Genomic DNA, 19,989 nt, shown 5'->3' with positions numbered 1-19,989 from the left:
TTTTGACGTACTTGATAGAGTTGTAAAACCTACAACAAAATAAACAAGAGAAGTATAAACAGTTTCGTCTTTCCCTTTTGAATTTAACAAGCTAGTTATATTTTACCATTTGTTTACTTTTATATTCTCTGTTGGTGAAAAGATTACAGGAAAAATGATGCTGCAGATCTAAACAATGACTTGTCATCTTGATGAAGATACTGATCGCGTGAAATTCACGAAGTGAATTTCACGCAATTTCAGGATGTGAAGTACAAGGTCGTGCCGATGGCTTTTACAGACCACGCGTTAGTCATAGCAGAGTTTGAAGCAGGTAAAAAGGGACAGTTCACGAAACGTAAACTGCCGTGGAAAATGAACGAGAGCGTCCTGGAAGACGGGAAGTTCAGACAAGATATAAAGCAAATGATTTCTAATCTGAACAGAGAAGGAGCGAATGCCCCCGCATGGGAAACTTTCAAACAAGAAATACGCGCGATGGCCTTAGAGCGCGCGGAGAAGCTATCGATGGAAGAGAAAAGGGAGATGGAAGCGTTGAAGGACAGCCTCAGGACGATACTCAAAGCGGAGGAAGAGCACCAAGGTAGAAATTTGGGGTAGTTGGTACATAGCCATGAGTAAAATCTTGCAGCCAAAGAGAGGACGAAGACACAACGGTAGAAACACACAACAGCGGAACTGCAGACTCTCAACTAAAGGATTTATTGACAATACGTCATTTAAAAGGCGCAAGAAAGTAGGACACAGATAGTGATAAAGGTGAGGATAAACATGTTCCAGTCGAGATTGATTATCTTGCAGGAGACTAACTTTTGTTGGAACATGTTTATCCTCACCTTTATCACTATCTGCGTCCTACTTTCTTGCGCCTTTTAAATGACGTATTGTCAATAAATCCTTTAGTTGAGAGTCTGCAGTTCCGCTGTTGTGTGTTTCTACCGTTGTGTCTTCGTCCTCTCTTTGGCTGCAAGATTTTACTCATGGAGGAAGAGCATCCTGGACACCTCGGTGAGGACATCCGAGAAATCAAGAAAGAAATGTTAAAGCGGATGCGGGAGAGATACGCAGGAGCTCAGGTCAGGAGTCGCGTTCAGGCAACTCTGCGTGATGAGGTTCCAACCAAGGTCTTCCTTTTACACGAACGAGAGCGAATTACAAGAAATCAGATTTCGAGCCTACGTTTTGAAGGTATCGTGCATCAAGATGAGCCGACAATAGAGGCCGCACTACACGAGCATTATCGAAATCAGTTCAAGAGGGACGACCCTGCTACCGGGGACAATGTAGAGCTGTTTCAACATATGCCAAAGGCCACAGAAGAAGATAGAGAGAAAGTTCGAGGGAAAATAACGCAAAAGGAAATTAAGTACGCTATAAGGAAGTTGCCACGGAACAAGGCGCCCGGACCCGACGGAATAGGCTCGGCTTTCTACAAAGCATTCGTGGAAGAACTCTCGCCCATACTAGAAGCTGTTTTTGAAGACATCAAAAATCGACGTTTGATGCCACCATCCATGAGGAAGAGCTACACAGTGCTGATTCCTAAGAAATCTATCCGAGAAGAAGCACCAACAGTGTCAGAGCTACGGCCGATAAGCCTACTCTGCACAGACTACAAAATATTGACGAAGGTGTTAGCGCGACGTCTGGACGGCTTGCTGTGTAAGATAATCGACATGCACTAAACCTACGGCGTGAAGGGCAGGTCCATATCAAGTAACCTTCATGTAATGCGAACGGTATGTGAAACAGCTAGGGGGACGGGAACTCCACTAGCCATTGTTCGAGTCGACCTGAAGCAAGCGTTCGATCGGGTACGCCACAAATTTCTTTTCGATCTCCTGCGATGGGTTGGCACAGGGGAAGACCTCGAGCGCTGGACGGAAGTCTGTTACAATTGACATCTCAGCGCAACTGATCGTCAATGGAAGCGTGGGACCAAAGTTCAGTGTCACTAAATCGGTTCGTCAAGGCTGCCCTTTATCTCCAGCCCTTTTTTCACTCTACCTGGAACCGCTCTGTCGTTTCATCCTGCAGAACAAGGAAATCACGGGAATGAATCTAGCGCAGCAGGAAATCAAGCTCTTACCCAAGCAGCAAAATGTACTGAAAGTCGAGTGCATAGGGGTGGACGGGTAGGTGGAAGGCCTTGAACAGACTGATGAAACTAAAGAACATTGATAAGACACATACCGTCCACCCCTATTGCACTCGACTTTTAGTACATTGTGCTGCTTGGGTAGCTTTCGCTGACGATATTGCAGTTATCTGCTCAAATTCAGGAGAGATAAAGACAACGCTCGCTATCTTCGAGGCCTTCTGTCAAGCATCCGGAGCTGCGGTAAACATCGCCAAGTCGAAATGCGCTTTTGTCGGAGAATGGTACAGTGCGCCAGATAGATTTATGGGCTTCGAATGTTCAACGGAACTGGGCAAATACCTGGGTGTTAAACTGGACCTGCACACAACTGATGAAGAGAAATGTAACAACAAGGTGAACGCGCTGCAGGGAAAAATGCAGCCGTACAGAGGGAGGGAATTGTCACTCCTGCATCGCAGTTACATCTGCAATACTGTCCTTCTTCCAGCCATCCTTTATTCGGCTCAAGCAATCTGCATTGATGCAACAACTACGCAGAGATTCCACCGAATCTGCGCCACTTATGTGTGGAATTCAAAGTTTGAGCGAATGCGACGGACGAATACATACTGGCCCATTCAATCTGGTGGTTTGGGTTTGATCAACCTGGAACTAAAAATCACGGTTCAGTGTTTCATTTACTTCAGAGACCAAAAGACACCAGAGCTACGAGCTGCTATGCAAACTTTGGGATCGCGATACCTTCAGCAGTGGATGGTCACCACCCAGGCATATGCAATAGAAGCGTCCGCGCTAAAATTCTATAAGAGCATAAGGCAGAGCATTAAGTTCCTGTTGGAGCGGTTCTCGTGGGACTACCTGGCCTCTGTGAACAGGAAGACGCTGTATTGGGACACGGTGTCCAACGTGTTTCCACCGCCGCTCTACCGTCAACCTTTCACGCACTTGATGCAACAAGATGTCTTGAAACGTATCAGGCATCTTCCTGTGCCAACAGGAACGAAGGACTTCTTCGTCAGGTTCCATATAGAGGTACTGCCTACGAAACAGTGGATGGAAGCAAAGGGTTTCTTCATGCCACGGGAAGCAAACTGCGATCTGTGCGGCCAAGCGAAACCCTCCGGGACATTTTCTACGATTGCAAAAACGCGATACTTTTCTGGAGTGATCTGCGAGCGTCTCTGCAGGTCCACGAGGAAATCACATATGAATTGCTGAAGTTCCTCAACTGCTCGAACAAAGAGCACGTCGAAGTGCAATGTTATACTAATGGCCGGGCTACATGCTTTATGGAAGTCGAGGACGGCGCGGGTAGAGTGTCATGCAGGGGTGCAGTCGCCGGTTATCTACCTGAAAGGGAAGCTTTGCTGGACGCTCTCACTAATAGGGAAGGAGAGGCTTCGTGATGAACGAAAATGGGAAGAACTTCAGCCTATAATTAGGCAGCTCCAGCCAAAAACATTCGGATGTTGGATGAAGAACAGTGTAATGCCGGGGAAAAAGAGAAAACAAGCACCAGGTCGGCAGAGCCACCGTCAACAGTCGACAGCACAATGTGTTCTTTTTACTAGAAATACACACAGGTCGTGTTTTATAAATTTAATAATAATAAAACGAAAACAAAACAAAATGACAAAGAAAAGCTCGTTGGTGTAGGGGTATGGTTCTCGCTTAGGGTGCGAGAGGTCCCGGGTTCAAATCCCGGACGAGCCCTCAATTTTGTGTTGGGTTGTCTGATGTGCATCGTAAAGCGTTGATCACCTTTTCTTAGACTGCACAGAAGCCCAGTTCTTCTGGGACGATCTCCAGTATAAAGTTTTCAAAACTCGACTTCGGCTTAACCCACACACCATACGGTTTCTCCCATTACACCCGAGGGAAACAGTCAGGTACGATATTGTCATGCTTATAGCCTTGTACTGTCTGTGGAAACTTCGTATGGCTGACAGGAACGAAGAACCGTTAATGCCTCCTATGAAATACTTTAAGGTAGAAATATCTCAACTTAAGCTGTGCCTTATGCGATGTTTAGAGCTGCCAGATTGGTTAGAAACATTGTCTGATGCCCTTACGTACTTGTAAAATCGTATGTACAAATTCAAAAGGTCTTCAGTTTCCTCTTTAGACGTTTTGTAATGGCCCACGGCGTTGCGACCGTGTGACGTACCTGTAGTTGTGTGCACTTGTGTGTTTTGTTAATAAAAGGTGGAAAAGAAAAAAAAAGTCGGCTCGTTGGTCTAGGGGTATGATTCTCGCTTAGGGTGCGAGAGGTCCCGGGCTCAAATCCCGGACGAGCCCTCGATTTTGTGTTGGATTGTCTGATGTGCTTCGTAAAGCGTCGGTTCCACCCCATGACGGCTACATGTTTTCTCTGTGAATAACGATGACTTTGTGTAATAGTTCGAGAATCCGACCAATCGCCGGCTCGTTGGTCTAGGGGTATGATTCTCGCTTAGGGTGCGAGAGGTCCCGTGTTCAAATCCCGGACGAGCCCTCTATTTTGTGTTGGATTGTCTGATGTGCTTCATAAAGCGTCAGTTCCACCCCTTGACGGCTACATGTTTTCTCTGTGAATAACGATGACTTTGTGTAATAGTTCTAGAATGCGATCAATCGCCGGCTCGTTGGTCTAGGGGTATGATTCTCGCTTAGGGTGCGATAGGTCCCGGGTTCAAATCCCGGACTAGCCCTCTATTTTGTGTTGGGTTGTCTGATGTGCGTCGTAAAGCGTCAATTCCACCCCATGACGGCTGCATGTTTTCTCTGTGAATAACGATGACTTTGTGTAATAGTTCGAGAATCAGACCAATCGCCGGCTCGTTGGTCTAGGGGTATGATTCTCGCTTAGGGTGCGGGAGGTCCCGGGTTCAAATCCCGGACGAGCCCTCTATTTTGTGTTGGGTTGTCTGATGTGCTTCGTAAAGCGTCAGTTCCACCCCATGACGGCTACATGTTTTCTCTGTGAATAACGATGACTTTGTGTAATAGTTCGAGAATCCGACCAATCGCCGGCTCGTTGGTCTAGGGGGGAGTTCACTTCCGGCTTTCAAGCGATACGGACGTGAGCGATATGAGCTCCGGTGGAGCGGTTAACCCTAACACGGCTAAGCCTAGCCGGGATACCTCGAAAGATTCACCAGTGATTTCGTCGAACGAGAACTACAGACTACTACTGCCCACATTGCCAACCGGTAATGTTTCACTTAACACTGTTTTCCTTCATGCGGACCCAGCAGGGAGGCCTTATCGCGCAGACGATTTTGCTGAAGGAGTGTTTAGCGTGATTGATAAAGCAGACGTGGCCCAGTTTGGAGCTTACCTTTACAATCATGTTTGGGCCCTCACGCTTCATACTAGACTGCCTAAAGAAAAACTGGTTGCGAAGGGGCAGGTCAACGTGAAAAGTAGAAAGTGTGTCGTCATTGACCCAAATCAAAAGGAGCTCTTGATGTCGGTGCATTGGCTTCCTTTGCACATTTCGGATCAGGCTCTAACCAGCGTGCTTAATGCCTTCGGAAAGGTGGAAAACATAGAAAGGGAGAGGTGGAGGTCAACTGCCTTCGCAGGAGCGGAGACTACAACAAGGAAGGTGAGGATAGTCCTGCGCGACGGTGTTTCCGTGGACAGCATACCGCACATTATGAAAATCCTCGGCGGTCAAATGCTTATCGACATCCCAGGTAGACCGCCGATGTGTCTAAGATGCAAAAGAGTTGGTCATTTGAGGAAGATGTGCAGGACTCCTTGGTGCAAATGCTGCAGAAGCTTCGGCGATGAAGCGGATGATTGCGTCAGCACGTATGCTTCGAAGACGAGAACTGCCGTGCAAGATGCAACGGTGGTGGATTTGATGGACGTCGAAGACAGCACGCAGGCGGGTGATACCGGTGATCTAGGTCGCAGCGGTGGAACTATGTCGGATGAACCTAGGGGACCACCTCTCAGGGACCAGTCTATGAGGGCAGACGCCTACACACCGAATGAGGAGAGTAAGATTGAAGCCAAGGGAAATGAAGGATGTACGGAAGTCCATCAGAAGGAAGGGCTAAGTGATGAAGGCGGAAATGATGACCGATGCAGCAGTCATAATGTAGCACCACAATCAGAGGATGCGACAGAAGGAAAAGAAGTAGACTCCATGGAAGTTTTCAAGACCGGCACAGAAGTATGGCAACAGTCCAAAGGAAAGGATAAAGAAGAGGACTCCAATAGCGAAACTGTGTCGGTAGAGGCGGTGAGCATCGCCAGCAGTGCGGAAACATCAGAAAACAACAGAAATGAGTGGAAATGGAAGGATAGTGTGTCAAGCCTAAAAAAGTCAAGATTTTCTCCGGCTCCACTCGTTACTCCAGAGGAGAGAAGACGACTCTTAAAAGAGCAGAAGAAGTAAGTGCTACAAGTTCTTTGAAGTTTTTAGAACCATGACAAGAACGAAGAAGATAAAAGTTGCAACGATAAACGCAAACAGTCTTTTACGAAAAGAAAGGAAGACTTGGTTATTGAGTGTCGCACTGAAGGAAAGGTTTGATGTCCTGTGTATACAAGAAACGAAAATTTCAACGCAGGAACAGGAATTTGAGTTGGTGGAAGCCTTCAGACGTTGGTTTCTCGTGTTTCATGCTTCAGGGGCCAGCGGCAGTGCGGGAGTAGCTGTGATGATAAAGAAAAGTAGTAAGTTAACGGTAATAGACTCTGACTTGGAGCAAAACGGTCGGGCGGCGAGTGTGGACTGTCTATGGGAAGGTCGAATTATCAGGGTTATAAGCGTGTATGCTCCAAACGGATGCGCTGAGCGGAAGGTTTTCTTTGAAACCAGCGTAAGGCACTTCACTAAAACAGAAGGTACATTGATAGTGGCCGGGGACTTCAATTGTGTAGTTTGCAGACAGGACTGTTCGTACAAGAGTGAAAAGCAGGACAGCAGTGTATACGAATTAAAAAGGTTGCTGCAAAATAACGACCTTCAGGACGTTGCAGTCGGAGAAGATGCTAACACGATAAGATTTACCCACTGGCAAAGGGAGTCACACGCACGTCTGGACCGAATTTACATCTCCGGAGACATCAAGTCTTATGCAAGCGGATACAAAGTTCTGCCGCTAGCCTTCTCGGATCATGCCTGTGTAAGCGTACCGCTTGATTCGGGCAGAGGGAAACCTAGCCGGAAACGGATTTTGCCGTGGAAACTAAACGACAGTATCCTTGAGGACGAAAATTTCGTCGAAGAGATTAAGAACATGATCTTAAAGATAAAAGAAACGGGTGTCACTGCTCCAGTATGGGAGACTTTCAAGTATGAAGTTCGTCTCAAAGCTATCGAACACTGCGAGAGGAGGGCCCGGCGGAAGAAGCAGGAAATGAAAGCGCTGACGGAAAGCTTGATAACCATCTTGAAAGAAGAGGAGGAGAGCCCCGGTCGCTTCTCTTCAGATATAAAAGAAATCAAGAAGAAGATGCTTGAAAGGATGCGCGAAACGTTTGCAGGTGCACAGATAAGAAGCCGTTTAGAAGCTTTAGAAAGGGACGAGGCCCCAACCAAAGTTTTTCTGCTAAGAGAAAGAGAGCGAGCGGTGGAAAACGGGATAACTAAAATAAGTTTCAAGGGAGCGGTTGCAGAAGATACGAATGTGGTAGAAGCGATATTACAAGACCACTATAAGGAGCTGTTTAATCTGAAAGACGGCGCAACCAGTCCCAACGATATTATATTGAGGAACATGCCAAAACTTTCAGACGAAGAGAAGGAAAGTGGTACAGGCAAAATCACACAGAGTGAAATTCAACGGGTAATCCGTAAGCTACCAAGTAACAAGGCGCCTGGACCGGACGGGCTGACATCTGCCTTCTACAAGAAGTTTCAGGAAGAGCTATGCCCAGTCTTAGAAGAAGTGTTCGAAGACATCAAAACTCGACGCTTAATGACTCCGTCCATGAGGAACAGCCACACGATACTAATACCAAAAAGAGCTAAGCAGGAGGGAGTCCCAGCACCATCTGATCTACGTCCTATCAGTTTACTATGCACGGACTACAAAATCCTGGCGAAGGTGTTGGCCCGACGGTTGGATAACCTGCTGTGGAGAGTGATTGGAAAACACCAAGCGTACGGCATTAAGAAAAGATCAATATCCGCAAACCTTCATCTGATGCGCACTGTAGTAGAGACGTCCAAAACAACGGGTTCTAGTCTTGCCGTCTTCCAGGCTGACCTAAGCCAGGCATTTGATCGCGTACGTCACAAGTTCCTGTTCGAGGTGTTGCGATGTGTAAATGTAACCGAGGATTTACTCCAGTGGGTACAGATTTGCTACACTCACATCTCCGGACAGCTCATCATCAACGGTGTTTTAGGTCCCAGATTTGCCATCTCCAACTCAGTGCGACAGGGATGCCCTATGTCACCTACGCTTTTCTCGTTGTACGTGGAACCTCTTTGTCGGGCGATACTAGAGTGCCAGCAAATTGAGGGTTTAACTCTAGCAAAAGAAGAAGTCAAGGTGCTGGCATACGCAGACGACATAGCGGTCATATGTAAATCAGAAGTGCAAGCGAAGGTGGCCCTCTCCATAATCCAGAACTTTTGTGATTCCTCCGGAGCCAAAATCAATCCAAAAAAGTCGAAAGGCATCTGGCTGGGAGACTGGGAACGGAAGCCGGAAATTTTCATGGATATTCCATGTTCGGAAGAAGTTGGGAAGTACTTGGGTGTCAATCTGGATTGGGAAGTAGCGGAAGAAGTAAAATGGCGTCCGAAGCTGAATGCTCTTCAGGGTAAATTGGAACAGTACCGAGGAAGACACCTTTCTCTGCTTCACCGCAGTTTTGTGTGCAATGCTGTACTCTATCCAGCGATGCTATACTCCGCTCAAGCTATCCCAGTCGACGCGGCTACGATGCAGCGCTTTCACAGAACCTGTACAACGTTTCTATGGGGTTCAAAGTTTGAAAGGATGCGCCGGTCAAATATTTTCTTGCCCCTCCAAGCGGGTGGTCTGAACGTTGTTAACTTAGAGGTCAAGATCATGGTACAGCGTTTCATCTTCTTTAGGGACGAATCGAAGCCGGAACTTCGCGCTGCGGTGCAGTGCTTGGGAACGCAGAATTTGTTGCAATGGATTGTAAGCACTGCCACGGTATACCTGAGAGCGAACGCTCTTAAATTCTATAAGGAAATCAGGCACAGCATTGAGTTCTTCCTTGAGAAGTTCTCTTGGGAATACCTGATAAAGGTGAAAAGGAGGACCCTCTACTGGGATACGTTGACAAGTCTCTTCCCACCACCGCTGTATAGGCTAAACTATACGACCTTTCCGGGGCAGGACGTGTTGAACCGATTAAAGAAATTGCCGATAGCCTCAGGTACGAAAGACTTCTTCGTACGCTTTCATATCGAAGTTCTCCCAGTTAAACAATGGCTAAAGGGTAAAGGTTTCTTTGTACCCTGCGATGCGAGGTGCCACGTCTGCGGTGAAACGGAATCCCTACGGCATGTGTTCTATGATTGCCGAGTCGCCTTGCTCTTCTGGAGTGACCTGCGAGCAACCCTGCGGATTAGAGAGGAGTTGTCTTACGAGAGCCTCAAGTTCCTTACTTTCTCGGAAGCAAAAAATGCCGAAGTGGTGTCAGTTGTGGCAGCAGCCGGACTGCACGCGATTTGGAAGTCGAGAACAGGACGCGTTGAATGCGACGTCAGAGTGGAATCGCCAGTGATATATATGAAGCAGAAGCTCCTGTGGACTCCTTCTTTACGTGGCGAAAACAGACTGCGCGATGAAGAAAGGTGGGAGCAGTTGGCTTCCGTCATCAATACTCTGCATCCAACAACCTTTGGCCGAATTGGGAAGCTCGTTCCAGGATCCTCGTCGGAAGAGTTGAAGACTAAGAAATGAACTCTGCATGCAACTATGCAAGCGACTGAACGTGCACAGTTTTTAAAAGGTGGTGATGCACAAGTTGTGTATTTCGATTGATTTTATGCAATAAATTATTAAAAAAAAAAAGGCAGGCTCGTTGGTCTAGGGGTATGATTCTCGCTTAGGGTGCGAGAGGTCCCGGGTTCAAATCCCGGACGAGCCCTCTATTTTGTGTTGGGTTGTCTGATGTGCTTCGTAAAGCGTCAGTTCCACCCCATGACGGCTACATGTTTTCTCTGTGAATAACGATGACTTTGTGTAATAGTTCGAGAATCCGACCAATCGCCGGCTCGTTGGTCTAGGGGTATGATTCTCGCTTAGGGTGCGAGAGGTCCCGGGTTCAAATCCCGGACGAACCCTCTATTTTGTGTTGGGTTGTCTGATGTGCTTCGTAAAGCGTCAGTTCCACCCCATGACGGCTACATGTTTTCTCTGTGAATAACGATGACTTTGTGTAATAGTTCGAGAATCCGACCAATCGCCGGCTCGTTGGTCTAGGGGTGTGATTCTCGCTTAGGGTGCGAGAGATCCCGGGTTCAAATCCCGGACGAGCCCTCTATTTTGTGTTGGGTTGTCTGATGTGCTTCGTAAAGCGTCAGTTCCACCCCATGACGGCTACATGTTTTCTCTGTGAATAACGATGACTTTGTGTAATAGTTCGAGAATCCGACCAATCGCCGGCTCGTTGGTCTAGGGGTATGATTCTCGCTTAGGGTGCGAGAGGTCCCGGGTTCAAATCCCGGACGAGCCCTCTATTTTGTGTTGGGTTGTCTGATGTGCTTCGTAAAGCGTCAGTTCCACCCCATGACGGCTACATGTTTTCTCTGTGAATAACGATGACTTTGTGTAATAGTTCGAGAATCCGACCAATCGCCGGCTCGTTGGTCTAGGGGTATGGCTCTCGCTTAGGGTGCGAGAGGTCCCGGGTTCAAATCCCGGACGAACCTTCTATTTTGTGTTGGGTTGTCTGATGTGCTTCGTAAAGCGTCAGTTCCACCCCATGACGGCTACATGTTTTCTCTGTGAATAACGATGACTTTGCGTAATAGTTCGAGAATCCGACCAATCGCCGGCTCGGTGAGTGTTTTCGGTGTGCTCGCGCAGATCGGACGCATTGAGTATGAGCTCTGACAGAGCTGCGAATACGGCTAGGCCTAGCCGGGATGACAGTTACAGGATGATTTTACCCACGATTCCTTCAGGTACAGTGGCTTTGAATACTGTGTTTCTGCATGCTGATCCGACAGGCAGACCGTACAACATTGGTCACCTTGGGGAAGCACTGAAAGACAAGATAAACAGGGGTGACGTGGCGTCAGTAGGACCTTTCATTTTCAATCATCTCTGGGCCCTGACTTTTGAGAGTGCCGCGGCGCGGGATAAATTGCTGAGATTGGGAGAGATAACTGTGAAAGGGAAAAAATGTATAATCCTTGACCCTCATAAGAAGGAAGTGCAAATCAAGGTACACTGGCTGCCCCATCATGTTCCTGATGAGGCAGTTGCGGCCGCCTTATGTCGCTACGGCGTCGTGTCTAATATCATCCGGGAAAAATGGAGAGATTCGTTTTTCGAGGGAGCAGAGACAACAACCAGGCACATGACAATCACTTTAGAGCGTGAGGTGACCGTGGAGAGCCTTCCGCACCAGATGTACATCTGTGGCTGTCAGGTTCTAATTGCGATACCAGGCAGGCCGCCTCTATGTCTGCGGTGCAAGACGGTAGGGCACATTCGGCGGCAGTGCCACACCCCGTGGTGCAGGACGTGTCGTCGTTTTGGTCATGAGGAAGACGAATGCGTTGTGACCTATGCGTCGAGAGCTCGTAAACATAGTAGCCATGACACCCATTGCGAGATGGAGTTTGATGACGACAACGATAGTAATCCTCTGCCATCTACTGTTACATCGGGTCCGGTACCGGCGGCAGTCCCGTCGCCTAGCTACAGAGCTTCAGCTGAACCGGTTGACAGTGCGCAAACGGCGGAAGTGAACACCGTGCAAGCAAGCGTCATTCAACAAGATAAATCAGTGCCACAGGGCGCAGCGGAAAAAGAGGACAGGAAAACCTCGGAGGAGGACGATGAGTTGGGTACTTGGACTCTTCCGAAGAGGAAGAAGGGCAGAAAATCGTCTCCGGCTACCGTGCCTGCGGTGATAGTTGAAGTGGGACACTCTGCTCTGGACGACCCTGGTTTCCTGGCTTCGTAGCTTTATGCATGTGCAGTGGGCGTATGCCGTATGTGCGATGCTGGTTTATGTGTAGAACATGGTTAAATGTGTTCAGTGTTAGAATCCTCCAAAGCTGGTAAGTTGGTATTCATAATCTGTTGAATTATACAAACTTTGGCCCGCTCTAAATGCCCACATAATGCCTGTTGATAGCCTAGTTTTTGCAACCCTTAACGTGCGAGGGCTAAGCGCGAGAAAGAAACAATATCAGCTGAAGCGTCTCCTTGACAGCTACCCGCGAATCGACGTTTTCGCTGCCCAGGAGACTAAGATGGGTACGGAACAGGGCATCGAGCAAATGCTGTCCCAATATTTCATGGATCAGTATGACGTTGTTGTAAGCCGCGCTGTTGGTCACTCGGCTGGAGTTATGCTTTTCGTACGAAAGCGTCTTTCCTACACTTGTGTGTACCATGCGGTAGACAGTGAGGGTAGGGCAGCTATGCTTGATGCCCTCATTGAAGGAGAGCTTTGGAGGATTTTAGTTGTTTATGCTCCTAACGACGTAAATCAGCGGTGTGCGTTCTTTGAATCATCGGAGCAATACTTTAACGCAAATTGTAACATGGTTTTCTTAGGGGATTTTAATTGTGTTCTGTCAGCGAATGACCGCAGCACGCCCTGGGGGATAGAAGACCCTAGTGCTGAGTGCCTTAAACGCATAGTAGAGGCATACGGTTTTAGGGACGCTGCTGAGCTCAGTACGCATGCAACCATCAAGTACACACACTTTCAAGGCAGCTCACATGCAAGGTTGGATCGGATATATTTTTCCCGAGGCCAAAATCAGCGCAAAGATGTGTCTCGGTATGAAGTTCATCCGGTGTACTTTACTGATCACTGCCTCGTGATCGTCACCGTCGGAAATCGAGCTCGCGGCGTGGGCGATTCAAGGTCTTGGAAGTTGTGGAAAATGAATGCAATGCTCCTTCATGATGTGCCGTTTGTGGAATATGTTGTGGATAGGCTGGCCAACATCAGCTCTGACACCAGATGTGGGGCGGCGCAATGGGAGTACTTTAAGCAGGAGGTCAGATCATTTGCAATTGAGCGAAGTAACGTATTGTCCTATCAACGCATGTATGAAGAGAACAAGTTGAAAGAGGCGTACCAAGCTCTACTGCAGTTGGAAGCAGGAAACCCTGGATCGTATTTAGAGGAGATAAGCGACATTAAGCTTCGTCTAGAACTCCTCGACCATAACAGGTACGAAGGCGCAAGAGTTAGGTCCAGATCCAAACGATTCCTTGCTGGTGAAGTTCCCACGAAAAGCAGCATCGCAGAGGAGCGTAAGCACACGGGTGGTCGGCTCATCACGTGCTTGGAAAGTGAGGGAAAAGTGGTGACTGACCTCGAGGACATAAAGACCCATTTTGTGCAATATTACACAAGTTTGTTTGGGACGGCAGCTATCACTGCCAATCAGGGTTGTATCCAGGCTTTCCTCTCTGAAATGCCTAAGCTCGGGGAACCGGATAAAGAAGTGTTAGCGTCGCCGCTCACAGAACAAGAAATCAGCGACGCAATTGCATCACTGAACTTAAATCGTTCCCCTGGACCGGATGGTCTATGTGCCGAGTTCTACAAGAAGTTTTCCGCTTATCTCGTGCCTATTTTGCTGGATGTATACGCCGAGGCTGAAGAAAACGGGATTTTTTCCGGCAGTTTCCGGCGATCGCACACCGTGCTGGTTCCTAAAAAAGTTGCAGAAGGTTCGACGGCAAAGGTTACTGATTACAGGCCAATTACCCTATGCAATGTCGATTACAAAATATACGCCAAAGTTATGGCTGCTCGACTACAACTTGTGTTACCTCAATTGATAGGTGATCACCAAACGTGCGGAATAAGGGGTAGGACTATACTGACGAATATCCATGTGGTGCGTACCATTCTGGATTGGTGTCGGTACGAGGGGGACCACGTGGCCATGTTGCAGCTGGACCTTTCTAAGGCTTTTGACCGCGTATGTCACACATATTTGTTTGCGTTGCTGGAATACGTCAACGTGGGAGCTCGCTTTGTCGGCCGCATCAAGCTTTGTTACGAGCAAGTTGCCACGAGCCTCATCATTAACAACACTCTTGCCGCACCGATAATGCTGCGATCCTCGGTTCGACAGGGCTGTCCCCTGTCACCACTGCTCTTTGACTTGTACCTGGAGCCGCTGTGTCGGCGAGTCATCCGTCTGAATGATATCCACGGGTTCGAACTGGCCGGTACTGTGATCAAGGTGGCCGCATATGCTGATGATCTTGCATTCCTTGTCAAGGACAAACCTAGCGTAGTGAATGTCATGGAACAAGTTGATTTGTTTGGCCAAGCGTCTGGAGCGCGTGTAAACAAAGACAAGTCCTTAGGCGTTTGGTGCGGCCACTGGGCGACAACACCTGGAGCTTTTTGCGGAATTCCGTGGCAGGAACAAAACCCTCGTTATCTTGGTGTCCCGTTGCAAGAAACCAGGAACCCGAGTAGAATGTGGTCCCAGAGGCTCGACAACATAAGGAAACACGCTTTCATCTGGAGGAAGAAAGACCTTTCAATTTTTCAGCGAGCGACAGTATGCAACGTGTTTCTAGCTGCTAAACTGGTTTACCTTTTGCAAGTCTTGCAATGCCCGCGCAAAGTAGTGCACGCCTGTCACAGGATTTTTGCCACCACAATCTGGTGCTCTACATTTGAGAGGATGCGTCGCGACTATCTTTTTCGAAAACTTCGTGATGGAGGCCTCGGCCTACAGCACCTCTTTGTCAAACAACTGGTCATGAGACTCTGGTTCATTCGTGAGGAGCTGCATCCAGTTCTCGAGGGAGTGAAACGCATCCTTACATATAATTACATCCCGGAGTTACACGTCACGTTCACAGAGGGAACGATGCGGTTAACAGGCTTTTTCAAGGAGGTCGTTGAGTGCATGCTGTTTTTGAAAGCCAGGTTTACCCTTGAATACCTTTTGTCTGTCAACAAGAAAACGCTGGCGGCCCACTTGATCGATACATTGTTCCCTGTGCCTGTCTATCGAGATATTCCACCCACTTGGCCAGGCAGGGATGTTTTGGTTCGAGTCCAAAGGATGCCAATCAAACCAAACATGAAGACATTCTTTTACAAACTTCATACGTCAACACTACCTGTCAAGGCATGGCTCGCGCAGAAGGGCATATACGTGCCCTGGTCGGCAGACTGCAGGTTCTGCAAAGTTCCTGAAACGCATGATCACCTTTTCTTAGACTGCACAGAAGCCCAGTTCTTCTGGGACGATCTCCAGTATAAAGTTTTCAAAACTCGACTTCGGCTTAACCCACACACCATACGGTTTCTCCCATTACACCCGAGGGAAACAGTCAGGTACGATATTGTCATGCTTATAGCCTTGTACTGTCTGTGGAAACTTCGTATGGCTGACAGGAACGAAGAACCGTTAATGCCTCCTATGAAGTACTTTAAGATAGAAATATCTCAACTTAAGCTGTGCCTTATGCGATGTTTAGAGCTGCCAGATTGGTTAGAAACATTGTCTGATGCCCTTACGTACTTGTAAAATCGTATGGACAAATTCAAAAGGTCTTCAGTTTCCTCTTTAGACGTTTTGTAATGGCCCACGGCGTTGCGACGTACTTGTAGTTGTGTGCACTTGTGTGTTTTGTTAATAAAAGGTGGAAAAAAAAAAGCCGGCTCGTTGGTCTAGGGGTATGATTCTCGCTTAGGGTGCGAGAGGTCCCGGGTTGAAATCCCGGACGAGCCCTCTATTTTGTGTTGGGTTGTCTGATGTGCTTCGTAAAGCGTCAGTTCCACCCCATGACGGCTACATGTTTTCTCTGTGAATAACGATGACTTTGTGTAATAGTTCGAGAATCCGACCAATCGCCGGCTCGTTGGTCTAGGGGTATGATTCTCGCTTAGGGTGCGAGAGGTCCCGGGTTCGAATCCCGGACGAGCCCTCTATTTTGTGTTGGGTTGTCTGATGTGCTTCGTAAAGCGTCAGTTCCACCCCATGACGGCTACATGTTTTCTCTGTGAATAACGATGACTTTGTGTAATAGTTCGAGAATCCGACCAATCGCCGGCTCGTTGGTCTAGGGGTATGGCTCTCGCTTAGGGTGCGAGCGGTCCCGGGTTCAAATCCCGGACGAACCTTCTATTTTGTGTTGGGTTGTCTGATGTGCTTCGTAAAGCGTCAGTTCCACCCCATGACGGCTACATGTTTTCTCTGTGAATAACGATGACTTTGCGTAATAGTTCGAGAATCCGACCAATCGCCGGCTCGTTGGTCTAGGGGTATGATTCTCGCTTAGGGTGCGAGAGGTCCCGGGTTGAAATCCCGGACGAGCCCTCTATTTTGTGTTGGGTTGTCTGATGTGCTTCGTAAAGCGTCAGTTCCACCCCATGACGGCTACATGTTTTCTCTGTGAATAACGATGACTTTGTGTAATAGTTCGAGAATCCGACCAATCGCCGGCTCGTTGGTCTAGGGGTATGATTCTCGCTTAGGGTGCGAGAGGTCCCGGGTTCAAATCCCGGACGAGCCCTCTATTTTGTGTTGGGTTGTCTGATGTGCTTCGTAAAGCGTCAGTTCCACCCCATGACGGCTACATGTTTTCTCTGTGAATAACGATGACTTTGTGTAATAGTTCGAGAATCCGACCAATCGCCGGCTCGTTGGTCTAGGGGTATGATTCTCGCTTAGGGTGCGAGAGGTCCCGGGTTGAAATCCCGGACGAGCCCTCTATTTTGTGTTGGGTTGTCTGATGTGCTTCGTAAAGCGTCAGTTCCACCCCATGACGGCTACATGTTTTCTCTGTGAATAACGATGACTTTGTGTAATAGTTCGAGAATCCGACCAATCGCCGGCTCGTTGGTCTAGGGGTATGATTCTCGCTTAGGGTGCGAGAGGTCCCGGGTTGAAATCCCGGACGAGCCCTCTATTTTGTGTTGGGTTGTCTGATGTGCTTCGTAAAGCGTCAGTTCCTTTTTTCTTTACTTTTTATTAGTATTTTTACAGTTTTGTAATAAAAGCACTAAGAGCGTGGAGGCACCCCGCCGTCCACTTTGGCCGAAGCCTTCAGACTTGTGCAGCGTTGTTTGTCCGGTGGCGGAATTTCCCTGCTGTGCTATTCGTGACCCTTTAGTTCGCTGAGCGCGGATCCGCATCACTCAGCTTTCCTTGGGGTTGTCTTCCCTTTCTTCATTGTTTCGAAGAGTAACTTCAAAGCGTCTGTGAGAGTGTCTGCAGCATCTGTGCGAGCGACCAAAGTAGCCTCTATCCAAGCAAGGGTACCCATGAAGCAGTTCCATGGCGTTTTTGGATTCACTTTGCCGTCTGCGATGGCCATACGAAAGCGCCATATTCCATGGAGTCCACTTACCACTAGGGTAGCTGCAGCGTCGTTCTCAGAATAGGCGTCGAACACCAAGTACTTCAGGGACATCCAGTCGATGTTTACATCGAGCTTCGTATGCAGTCGAAAATCATCCCAGAAGTCCCTGGCTCTTTTGCAAGTTACGAATACATGGAAGAGAGTCTCCTCTGCTCCGCACAGGTCGCAATTCAAAGACCACGGCACGAAGAACCCTTTTTTCCGAAGCCACACTTTGACTGGCAGTACCTCGCAATGGAATCTGATGAACATATCCTTGGTGCCCGTTGGAACGGGGAACCTTCGAAGCCTCCGAAGGACGTTCTCAGCCAGTGGCGAAAGGCCGGGGTGCCGGTACAGGGGGTCTGGTAGGACAGTCTCTATAGTGTCCCAGTAGAGATTCTTCTTTTTCACTGTACAGAGATACTCCCAGGAAAATCGCTGCTCGAAGAATCTGACTGCAGCAGCAACCTCTCGGTAGAAAGCTCTTACATGTTTCTTTCCTAGGTAGCATCCCGCTAGCACCGTCCACCTAGATAGGTGATCTCCGCCGAGCGCTTGTAAGCCACTTCTTAAGAATGGGTCGGAGTTGTCTCTAAAGTAGAGGAAGCGTTGGACCTTCATCTTAATCTCCAGATTGACTAGCCCAAGTCCCCCTCTCTTCAAACTCCAGAAGAGGTTGGTTCTTCGCATCTTCTCCATGGGGGAATTCCAGACGAAGGTGGCGCAGGTTCTGTGAAACTTGTTTATCATCCCGTTGTTATATCTACTGCATTGTGCTGTGTACAGTACAACCGAATACAAACTTGAATTGCAGATGTAAGCTCTGTTGAATAAGGAGAGATAACGGCCATGCCAAGGTATCAACGCTCCCCTGAGGCTACTAACTTTTGTTCTCCAAAGCTGATCCGTTGGCGTTCGTAGGTCGAATGGGATACCCAAGTATTTGTCTAATCTTGTAGTCCACTGAATACCGAGGAACACGGAGGGTGTTTCATTCCACGGCCCCAGCCATGCTCCAATGGTCTTCTTGAGGTTTACCTCTGCACCGGATAACGTTGCGAACTCCTTGATGGATTCCATAGTCTCATCTATTCCCTCTCTCGATGTGCACACCACCGCAACGTCATCAGCATAAGCCAACAGCTTGACGGTCTCTGCTCCAATCTGCAATCCTGTGATGCGATTGTTAGCCAAAATATTCCGGCACAGCGGCTCCAGGTACGCTGCAAACAGAAGGGGAGAGAGTGGGCAACCCTGACGTACTGAAGTATGAATGTTTATCGGAGCGCTGACCTTTCCATTTATGACAAGTCTGGTGCAAATGTCCGTGTAGCACACTCTTATCCAGTTTCCTAGGTACTCTCCCACCCTTAGCTTCTTTAAAACTTCCCAGAGGAATTGATGATTGACGCGATCGAAAGCCTGTTTCAGGTCCACTTGGAGGATGCCAAGTTTCACAGCCAGAGCTTCCGCTGCTTCACATGCTGTCCTCATGATGTGCAAGTTTCTTGCAATTGATCTCCTTTTCATTCCGTATGCTTGGTGTAATCCTACAACCGTGGTTAAGCAGGCTTCCAGTCGATTCGTTAGGGTTTTCGCCAAGATTTTGTAATCTGTACATACCAGACTGATCGGACGGAAGTCATTCACCGTGGGCGCTTCACCCTTCTTGACAGTCCTCTTCGGAATGAGCACGGTGTAGCTTTGTCGCATAGATGGTGGCAAGAGCTTGCGGGCTGAAATATCGTCGAACACTCTTTTCAGGATAGGCGATAGCTGCGTTGAGAACTTCTTGTAAAAGAGAGATCCTATACCATCGGGCCCCGGTGATTTGTTCCGGCCCAGTTTCTTGATTGCCTTTTCTATTTCTTCCACCGATATTGGTGAGTTCATTACCTCTGATAAGTCCTCTTTGACCGCAGGCAAGTTTTCCAAGTATCGTAGCGTTTCCGGCGAGTCTGCTGGGGGTTGGGAAGTGAAGAGCTGGGTGTACGTCTTGTGGAACGATTCTTGGATTTCCTGTTGGGTTTCTACGGTTGTCTCCCCCACTTTCACGGACGTTATCTCGTTTTCGCATGCCCTTTCCTTTTCTCGCAACAGGAACACCTTGCTAGGCTGTTCCTCTCTCGACAATGCATTCAGCCTGCTTCTAATCTCTGCTCCTTTAAAGCGTCTTTCCATGATGCAAAGTATATCTTTCTTCACCAGCTGTATATCTTCTTTGTGACCACCAGGATTGATGCTCTCCTCTGAAACAAGTGTGAGAAGATCCTGCATTAAACACCTGATTTCTGCCCGCTCTTTGTGCTTTTTCACTTCACTGAAAGATATAGCCTTCTTCTTGAGGGTTCCTTTAAACATTTCCCACGTAACAGCATTAAC

At 48.2% G+C, this 19,989-nt stretch overlaps 1 protein-coding gene and 15 non-coding genes across 16 annotated transcripts; 15 read left to right on the top strand and 1 right to left on the bottom strand.

Moving 5' to 3' along the window:
- The first annotated feature begins 4,327 nt into the window (after nt 1-4,327).
- Trnap-agg (transfer RNA proline (anticodon AGG)) lies at nt 4,328-4,399 on the top strand. The gene has a single exon. It is a non-coding gene; the product is annotated as a tRNA-Pro (tRNA).
- A 124-nt stretch (nt 4,400-4,523) lies between these two features.
- Trnap-agg (transfer RNA proline (anticodon AGG)) lies at nt 4,524-4,595 on the top strand. Its single transcript has one exon. It is a non-coding gene; the product is annotated as a tRNA-Pro (tRNA).
- A 320-nt stretch (nt 4,596-4,915) lies between these two features.
- Nucleotides 4,916-4,987, top strand: Trnap-agg (transfer RNA proline (anticodon AGG)). Its single transcript has one exon. It is a non-coding gene; the product is annotated as a tRNA-Pro (tRNA).
- A 5,118-nt stretch (nt 4,988-10,105) lies between these two features.
- On the top strand, nt 10,106-10,177 carry Trnap-agg (transfer RNA proline (anticodon AGG)). The gene has a single exon. It is a non-coding gene; the product is annotated as a tRNA-Pro (tRNA).
- Nucleotides 10,178-10,301: 124 nt separating this feature from the next.
- On the top strand, nt 10,302-10,373 carry Trnap-agg (transfer RNA proline (anticodon AGG)). Its single transcript has one exon. It is a non-coding gene; the product is annotated as a tRNA-Pro (tRNA).
- A 124-nt stretch (nt 10,374-10,497) lies between these two features.
- Trnap-agg (transfer RNA proline (anticodon AGG)) lies at nt 10,498-10,569 on the top strand. The gene has a single exon. It is a non-coding gene; the product is annotated as a tRNA-Pro (tRNA).
- A 124-nt stretch (nt 10,570-10,693) lies between these two features.
- Nucleotides 10,694-10,765, top strand: Trnap-agg (transfer RNA proline (anticodon AGG)). Its single transcript has one exon. It is a non-coding gene; the product is annotated as a tRNA-Pro (tRNA).
- Nucleotides 10,766-10,889: 124 nt separating this feature from the next.
- Trnap-agg (transfer RNA proline (anticodon AGG)) lies at nt 10,890-10,961 on the top strand. Its single transcript has one exon. It is a non-coding gene; the product is annotated as a tRNA-Pro (tRNA).
- Nucleotides 10,962-15,920: 4,959 nt separating this feature from the next.
- Nucleotides 15,921-15,992, top strand: Trnap-agg (transfer RNA proline (anticodon AGG)). The gene has a single exon. It is a non-coding gene; the product is annotated as a tRNA-Pro (tRNA).
- Nucleotides 15,993-16,116: 124 nt separating this feature from the next.
- Nucleotides 16,117-16,188, top strand: Trnap-agg (transfer RNA proline (anticodon AGG)). Its single transcript has one exon. It is a non-coding gene; the product is annotated as a tRNA-Pro (tRNA).
- Nucleotides 16,189-16,312: 124 nt separating this feature from the next.
- On the top strand, nt 16,313-16,384 carry Trnap-agg (transfer RNA proline (anticodon AGG)). Its single transcript has one exon. It is a non-coding gene; the product is annotated as a tRNA-Pro (tRNA).
- Nucleotides 16,385-16,508: 124 nt separating this feature from the next.
- Trnap-agg (transfer RNA proline (anticodon AGG)) lies at nt 16,509-16,580 on the top strand. Its single transcript has one exon. It is a non-coding gene; the product is annotated as a tRNA-Pro (tRNA).
- A 124-nt stretch (nt 16,581-16,704) lies between these two features.
- Nucleotides 16,705-16,776, top strand: Trnap-agg (transfer RNA proline (anticodon AGG)). The gene has a single exon. It is a non-coding gene; the product is annotated as a tRNA-Pro (tRNA).
- A 124-nt stretch (nt 16,777-16,900) lies between these two features.
- Nucleotides 16,901-16,972, top strand: Trnap-agg (transfer RNA proline (anticodon AGG)). Its single transcript has one exon. It is a non-coding gene; the product is annotated as a tRNA-Pro (tRNA).
- Nucleotides 16,973-17,096: 124 nt separating this feature from the next.
- Trnap-agg (transfer RNA proline (anticodon AGG)) lies at nt 17,097-17,168 on the top strand. Its single transcript has one exon. It is a non-coding gene; the product is annotated as a tRNA-Pro (tRNA).
- Nucleotides 17,169-17,397: 229 nt separating this feature from the next.
- Nucleotides 17,398-18,297, bottom strand: LOC135378859 (uncharacterized). Its single transcript, XM_064612008.1, has one exon. It carries the CDS (start codon nt 18,295-18,297, stop codon nt 17,398-17,400), a length of 900 nt encoding a protein of 299 aa, XP_064468078.1.
- Between the last annotated feature and the right edge of the window lie 1,692 nt (nt 18,298-19,989).

This window comes from Ornithodoros turicata, chromosome 1, assembly GCF_037126465.1.
Source record: "Ornithodoros turicata isolate Travis chromosome 1, ASM3712646v1, whole genome shotgun sequence".
NCBI lineage: Eukaryota > Metazoa > Arthropoda > Arachnida > Ixodida > Argasidae > Ornithodoros > Ornithodoros turicata.
The sequence above is the reverse complement of the archived record's forward strand: the minus strand, read 5'-3'. Positions and strand labels throughout refer to the sequence as shown.